The sequence below is a fragment of the Moschus berezovskii genome, chromosome 14 (assembly GCF_049115385.1).
Source record: "Moschus berezovskii isolate FMDL1 chromosome 14, NW_MosBer_1.0, whole genome shotgun sequence".
NCBI classification, from domain to species: Eukaryota; Metazoa; Chordata; class Mammalia; order Artiodactyla; family Moschidae; genus Moschus; species Moschus berezovskii.
In genome coordinates this window covers 33,949,331-33,957,328 of record NC_142473.1, presented here as the reverse complement: position 1 = coordinate 33,957,328, position 7,998 = coordinate 33,949,331, and the positions used below count along the sequence as shown (strand labels likewise).

At 51.4% G+C, this 7,998-nt stretch overlaps 1 protein-coding gene across 2 annotated transcripts in view; it reads right to left on the bottom strand.

The window, feature by feature from the left end:
• Positions 1-3,651: 3,651 nt before the first annotated feature.
• LOC148775564 (ATP-binding cassette sub-family G member 4-like) overlaps positions 3,652-7,998 on the bottom strand; it is a 60,707-nt gene continuing 56,360 nt past the window's right edge. For both annotated transcript variants that reach the window (XM_088843003.1, XM_088843004.1), the window contains 6 exons: positions 7,833-7,931; positions 7,453-7,621; positions 7,267-7,367; positions 5,827-5,985; positions 5,529-5,647; positions 3,652-5,380 (listed from right to left, as the gene is read on the bottom strand). In XM_088843003.1, coding sequence (XP_088699129.1) covers positions 5,155-5,380; positions 5,529-5,647; positions 5,827-5,985; positions 7,267-7,367; positions 7,453-7,621; positions 7,833-7,931 — 873 coding nt within the window. In that variant the 3' untranslated portion in view covers positions 3,652-5,154. The remainder of the gene's footprint in view (positions 5,381-5,528; positions 5,648-5,826; positions 5,986-7,266; positions 7,368-7,452; positions 7,622-7,832; positions 7,932-7,998) is intronic.

The following is a 7,998-nucleotide window of genomic DNA, read 5'->3' as shown; positions in this document are numbered from 1 at the left end:
GACAGAGAAAGGCAAATATATGATATCACTTATATGCAGAATCTAAAAAAAAAATACAAGGGGGAGGTTCAAGAGGGAGGGGACATATATATATATCTATGGCTGATGCATGCTGATGTATGGCAGAAACCAACACAATATTGTAAGGCAACTACCCTCCAATTAAAAATAAATTAATTTAAAAAATGAACTTATTTATAAAACAGAAATAAACTAACAGACATAAAAAGCAAACTTATGGTTACCAAAGGGGAAAGGGAAGGGAGGGATACATTTGGAGTTTGGTATTAACAGATACACATTACTACATATAAAACAGATAAGCAGGGACTTCCCTGGAGGTCCAGTGGCTAAGACTCCATGCTCCCACTGCAGGGGGCCCGGGTTCAATCCCTGGTCAGAGAATTAGATCCAACATGCCACAACTAAAAGGTGTCACGTGCTTCAACAAAGATGGAAGATCCCACTTGCCACAACTAAGACCGAGCACCAGTCAAATAAATAAATACTTTGTTTAAATAAAAAGTAAAAACAAAGTAGATAAACAGCAAATAGCACAGGGAATTATATTCAATATCTTGTAATAACCTATAATGGAAAAGAACCTGAAAAAGAATATATATATTAATTATATATATAACTGAATCACATTGCTATACACCTGAGACACTGTAAATCAATAATACGTCAGTTAAATTTTTTCTTAAAAAACCAAGGAATGAAAAGGCATTCCAGACACCAGGAAGACAACACATTTGATTTCAACAGAGTTTTGAACAGGGAGTGGGAGGGGTAAGGGATGAGGGGAGAGGAGGCAGAGCGACCCTGGGAACATGGCTTTAGGGCCTGGGGGGCTCCTCTAGCTTCACTCCACTTCCCTAGCCACGTGAGGCAGACAGGCCTCTGGGGGTACAGAACAAACCATTTCCCTCCCCCGCCCCCTCAGCGGGTATGGCAACCACGTAAGCTTTATTAATGACTTATAATTTGACTGGCCTCTTGCAGACAGAAGCACTGTGAGTCATGCTGCGGGCACATGCTCTGTCGTCTGACCTCAGGATGGGGCAGCAGGTGCCACAGAGCCACAGCTCGGAGAAGTGCCTTGGTCCTCTCTGTCCTCCTGTACCTTGCACAGACCCTAACCAGAAGGCGGCACCGTGTTGAAGGAAACGATCTCTGGGCCCAGGAAGGCTGGCATTCAGGGAGAGTGGGTCCATTTCAAAACCTGTTTGAAAGCCGCCCTGCACCTCCGCAGGTTACTGGGACTGGGAGTAGAAATTGAGAAGGCTCTCGGCGGCAAGAGCATAGCAACTTGAGGGCTTGCTCAAAGCACTTCTCCATGCCTTGGTTTCCTTCTCTGTAAACGGAGGAAATGATCATACTCCTCCTCTCAGCCTCAGGGGGTTGCTGCAAGAAACAAAAGTACTTTCTTCGGAATTAGGTGAGCCACTCTACGAATGGTCTCTGTGCCTGAATGGCTCTTGCTGGCTCTGGAATGGCTGTTCATTTCCTTTAGCTCCTAAGGGAATACACAAATGTGTGAACTTATAAGTGTTACTCTTTTGAAAGTATTTTAAATTTCATCTTTAAAGAGAAAGAAGGAACTTCCCTGATTGTCCAGTGGCTAAGATTCTGCGCTCCCAATGCAGGGCCGCTGGGTCCAATCCCTGGTCAGAGAACTAGACCCCACATGCTGCAACGAAGACGCGATACAGCCAGATAAATAAATATTAAGAGAGAGAGAAAGTAAAGAGGAAGAATCTTAAAGACTATATAGTGGTGGGGTTTTGTGCCTTCTGACTTACGGGAGCCATCTATTGGCATTATGCCAGGGAGAAGGTGGCACCCAGAGTGGCCCTTAAAGCTAACTAGAATTCCAGGAGCTAGGACTCAGACTTCCTGCTTCCCAAACCCCACGCCCACCCCCATAAGAAACTCAGGTAGTCCATCTCCAGCCAAGCACCCAGCCAGTCATAGATTGGGCCCTACTCTAGCCCAGGGCACTTAGCTCTGCCTGTGGCACTACTAGGGTACTCTAGGCAACTGGCAGGACTGATGCTGCCCTTTTCTTCAGTCCCCAAGCTCAGGATCAGGAGGGAAGAGGGTGAGACAACGTATTCCTTCTTGGGTAATCCTGCTACTAGCCCTTAAGGCCTTCCAGACAATTGCCTACTTCAAATTTCAGGCCACAATGATAGGGACAAAGTAGGTGATTAAATAGTTAATCCCACTAGGCAATTGTAAGTAAAAAAACATGGGAGACCCCTGTAAGTTAATGGGTACTCAAGAAAGCAGGTTTGCTTAACCACAAAACCACACAGGCTTGTTTAGCAGTGAAACCATACAACAGAAGCACAAGACATGCTCCAACAAGAAAACAACGGTTAATGATTCCTAGGACATTCTCCCTGCACACATAAACAAAATTTGGTCCATAATCTGTGGACCTAGCTTGACCATATAGGGACAAGAAAACTCCCCTGCTCAACCTGGAGAAGGAGTTGATGATAGAAGCACAATGTCAAAGACAAAGAAGTTATCCCCTTCCTCATTTTTCATTTGATTATAAAACTGTAGCCCAGTAAGTTCTGGGTAAAGCATCACTTGCCCGCCTGCTTGTAAGTCTCATGAGCATCCTATTTTAATGAATCATTTCTATCTTCTCTGTGCTGAGACATAAAAAATTACGGTACCGGAGGTCTTCAGAGCCCCCAGACAACACCAAATGGTTTAGAGCAGTCCTCAGGGCTGATGGGTTGGCCCTGGAAGTGTGGCTCAGTAGGAAAGAAGTGAAGAGGAAATGGGGAAAGCTGTGCTGAGCTCAGTGGGGTCCCTGCCACTCTTATCCTGGGGCTTAGGCCCCTGGAGCTTTCTGCTTCTCACTGCCTTCACGACTCCTAACCCTCCCCTCTCTCCCATGCTCACAATCGGGGAACCAGGGTTCAGTGAGTCTGAAAAGAGAGCCAGCTATCAGACAGGCAAGAACACACCCATGCAACAGACCCAGAACCCATGCACAGAGCTTGTATGTGTGTGTATGTATGTGTGTGCTCAGCTGTGTCTGACTCTGCGGCCCTCTAGGCTCCTCTGCCCATGGAATTTTCCAGGCAACAATACTGGAGTGGGTTGCCTTTTCTCCTCCAGGGGATCTTTCCCACCCAGGAATCGAACCCACGTCTCTGGAGTCTCCTACGTTGGCAGGCAGATTCTTTACCACTAGTGCCACCTGGGAAGCACACAGCTTGCAGATCCACCATAAAAAAGCATCATCAGCTGATGCCAAGGATGAGGCAGGAGGCAGAAGACCTGGTTGCCAGAGCTGATTCCCACTTGCATTAGCTCAGGGCCCTTTGGCAAGTTACTTAACCCAAGTCTCCGTTCTCTTATCTGCAAAATGGGTTGTCACAAGAGATCATGCGGTTTGGTCTGAGACTCCCTTGAGACAGTGAACATAAGCATTTGTAATATGTGGCGCATAATACAGATATCTCACAAGTTACAAACTCACCAGCTTGATTTCCGTCTAGGACGTCCCCTCCGTTGCCACAGCTCCCTAAAGTGCATAGAATTCTTGGCAAGAGCTTTGAAGACCGCCTCATAGCCCATAGTAACGAGTGCCAGATCCACACACATTTCCACACAGCATACTGTATAAATATAGGTTTTATTAATAATGAGTGAAATCCCACAAATACAATGGGCATCTCCGTGTGATGGGGAGAATCCGTTGCAGGGTAAGGAAGGTCGAGAGGTATGTGCACAGGAAGAAAGGGTGATAAGTGCCCTAGGGGAAGAGGAAATCAGAAGTAGAACGAGCCTGCACCCCAGCCATCCCAGGAAAGTCAGACATGTGCTAGGTGCCCCTGTCGCTCTGGTGCCCCGGCCATGCTGCTCTGACACCCAGGGCCCATCTTGGCTGATAGGAAGCAGGTAGCAGGACATAGACAGGAGTTTGAATGAGCAGCAAGTGGTCATGGAAGGGGTGGAGGAGTGACCTTGCCAGCTTGACACACAAAAGAAGAGCCATGGGGTGGCAGTGACCACGTCCAACTTATGCTCGTGCTCGTGCCTGTGTGGGGTCCTGAACGCCAGGGAGCTGGTACCCTGTGCCAGCGCAGGCTTGGGAAGGAGGGAAGACCAGCGGGGAGACACCTGCAGCTCCTGGAGACAGCCTGGGCAGCACCAGCCTCATCCTGAGTCAAAGTGGGAGCCCCAGGAAGAGGCTGGCTTTGGCCTCCCCACAGCACCTGCCACCACCATGCCACCATCACCCTTCCTCTGAGCCATCCGGGGCATGGAGAATGTGTGTAGGGTTGAGATTGCCTGTTTGCGTAGTGTATATGTGCCTGTAAATCAACAGAGGGGAGGGAGCACTGCGGGACCACATGAACAGCAAGAAAGGAGGCTTGAGTCTTGGCCCACTCACCACTACCCCCTCCACACACCCCCACCCCGGAATAAAGTGCATTCTCCACTTCCAGCAACAGATGGGAAAGAAACAGAGACATTATTGCAGAGGAGCCACAGGCCCAGCCCCCACCAGAGGGGTCCAGGGGACAGCCCAAGGTGCCAGGCGCCTCTCCAACCCCTAGGACTGGGAGGGATGGTCCAGACAGATCCAGACACCTGTCCCAACAGATTGCCCAGATCAGCCAGGGTCTAGGGGTGGAGAGAGGTGAGGAGAAGGAAGAACAGACTTCCAGAGCGGGTCCCTGCCCTGTTCCAACAGGACATCCAGGGGACCTCACTGGGACCCAGCCCTAGAACCCCAACCTTATAACAGCCAGTTTACAAACACTTGTGTGGTGGGACCCAAAAGGGGGGCCACTTTGGTCAATTGTAAGAGGGGGCTTGGAGAGCCTGGGGCTCCCAGGCAGACAACAGAGGTGGGTGTCGGGGCAGTGCTGGAAGAAGGGTGGCAGCCTCCTAGTGGTCTTCACATGCAGGTGTTGGAGAGAAAAGGGAGGAAGCTACAGACCGCATCAACTTGGAAAGACTGCTGGGCATGGCAGAGAGGCCTGGCACCACCACCCCTAGGGCAAGGCTGGGAGCGCAGTCTGACAGCAGCCTGCAAAGGAGCTGAGAGAGGGGAGGGCCCAAGTCTAAAAGGTTAAAACAGTCCCGAAGGGCTGGGGCCCAGGCCAGGGCAAAGCTCTATCTCTGGGACTTGATTCGGTAGCGGAGCACAAGGTATGCCAGCAGTCGCAGGAATAGGAAGAAGATGCCCAAGGCCAGGAAGTCCACATAGAGCTTGCCACCTTCAACTTTCATGGCTTGGAGGACGCTCTGTGGCTTCTGGAAAGGGCACTGTTCCGTCACGCAGCTCAGGTCTTCTCGCTCCATGCCATATATGATCAGCAACATACCCTCGAAGCCATACCTAGGCAATCACAGGCATCAGAGCAGGATGCAGAGCATGGGGCCCCTGCCACCTGGGAAACCTGCCAGAGGCCAGGTGCAATCTCTCACCCAGAGGCACGACCTCCTGCAAGGAGGAACAGGGGCAGATGGTAGGGGGGGGCACTGACCTGACATAGGAGAGGTAGGAGCTCCACTGCAGGTAACGAGGGATGGTTTCGAAGCTGACGAAGAAACCGGAGAACAAGAGGACAGGGATAGCGCTCACGGGACCCACAAAGGTGGCCACCTGCAGGGGAGGGAAGGGGACCGGGCCATCACAGGGGTGACCAGGACAGACTCAGGACCGGGGTTGGGGGGGGGTGCCCAGGCTTCCCAGAGATTCATCCCATTCCTTCGGCCAGCCCCTGCTTCCTCCCACCAGACTCCGACCCCTCTCTGTGGGGTCCCCATGTGCCAGCCCCTCACCTGTAGGGAATTGGAGGCTGCTCCAATCAGCATCCCCAAAGACTGGGCCACCAAGGCCGTGGCGGCACCCAAGGCTAAGAAGAGCAGGAAGCGGCCGGTCTCAGCCGGTTGGCTTGTCATCCAGTACATGATACTGCAGTACACAGCTGGGCATATCACCTGGGGAGCAGGCACGGGGCTGGGCAGTGGCCAAGACCCTCAACTCCAGCCAGGCAGAAGCCGTTAGGACAGCAATTGCCAGAGTGTCCATGCCTGGTCCTCTGTACTCCTGCTCATGCTGTCACATGAACTTGACATGTGTCTGCTTCCCTGGATCTAAGAACCTCATTCATCTTCCATCAGGCCCACTCAGACTCAGGCAGGCCTGGTGACTTCTTTGAAGATCCATCCTATCTGGACCAGCATATTCCTTATATTGTTAATTACTTTACATATGAGAGCCTATTGTCCCTCTGTACGTGCTAAGTCACTTCAGTCGTGTCCAACTCTTTGCAACCCTATGGACCACAGCCCACCAAGCTCCCCTGTCCATGAGATTCTCCAGGCAAGAATATCGGGGTGGATTGCCATACCCTCCTTCAGGAGATCTTCCCAACCCAGGGACTGAACCTGTGTCTCTCATGTCTCCTGCATTGGCAGGCGGGTTCTTTACCACTAGCGCCACCTGGGGAGCCCTTTGCCCCCATCAGTTCCTGGGCAACAGGGACCGAGACTACCAAGGACAGTAGCGAGGGTTGTTCTCTGTACAAGGCACTCAACCAAGAGGCAACCAGAAGCCAAGCCCCAGCTTGTACTCTTCTCACCCTGGCACGGTGCACCCTCGCCCTGGGGAAGGGACACCTCTTTGAATTTGCTCAAAGGTACCCTATGGATCATCGGTGACTCTGGTGCTTGGAAGAGGGTGGTGGTGGCCATAACAGTCAAACCCAGCAAACATTACTGGGTACTTCAGTATGTGCCAAGCACTATTCTAAGGACTTTACCTGTATTGACTCATTTCATTCTCATAAAAAATCCCAAGGTAGAGATTATCTTCATTCTATTTTACAAATGGAGACACTGAAGCAAAGAGAGATTAGGTGACTTGCCCAGTGTCTTACAGCTAACAAGGAGCAGCAAGGCTCCAGAGCCCATGCTGTTCTCTATTGCCCTGAGTAAGAGTCATTTGTAGGGCTATTATTTCCATCAAGTGTTGTTTGTCCTCTCATTCCCACTGGAACATAAAGTCCATGAGGTCAAGACTACTTCCGTCATGTTCGTCGCTACATCCCCAGTACCTGACAAAGCGCCTGGTACATGGCTGGTATTCACCACCTCTTGCTAAGTGAGTAGAAGTGAAGGAAAGGATGGCACATAACAAGGTTGAGGGGGGCCAGGAAGCAAGGATGGAAGGAGCAAGCCAGGAGGGAGGCAGCAGGGAGGTAGGAGGAAGAGGCTCACCTGGAAGGGCACATCAGCCATGGTCTTGGCCAGGAAATACACTTTGAGGCTGTACCAGTAGTTGAGATGCTCCCTCAGGAAGACTGCCATCTCTAAGGGGACTGAAGACACAGGCTGATGAAGCATAGCACCTGACCCTACCCCGTGCTCCCCACACCTGTCCATGCCCAGGGCATCTCAGCTCACAGGTGAGCACAGTTGGCATCATGGCGGCAAACGTGATGAAAAGGATGGAGAAGAAGAGGCAGCCGGTGGTGTTTAAGACCTTGTTGGCATCGTTGCCAGTTTGCAGGTAGACGAGACCGATGAGCACACCAATCACCGCATGGGATATGACCCGCACGTGGGTCAGGACCTGTGTGAGGGATGATCATGAGGAGAGAGGATGGAGCACAGGCTAGGGATGGGTGAGTCACACTTGCCTAGGAACGTGGGTGTGCCCTCACAGGCACAGAGAACCACAGGAGCACTGGGAGAGGGCCCCATCACCATCTCCATTGCTGGTATCCTACACACACAAGGCCAGGCCAACACCAGCCTCCCCCTCCTCCAACTTGATGTCTTACCAGGTCCCTGAGGATGGACAAGAAGCTCCTTTTGAAGAGGTTGCAGAACTGTGTGAGGGTGCTGGTGGCAAAGGTGTGGCTTTCAATGGTATCCACTTCCTGGGGAGAGGAAATTGGATCAGGTGAGCCCACCCCACCCACCCACCACGAAGCCAGGTCAGTCGGT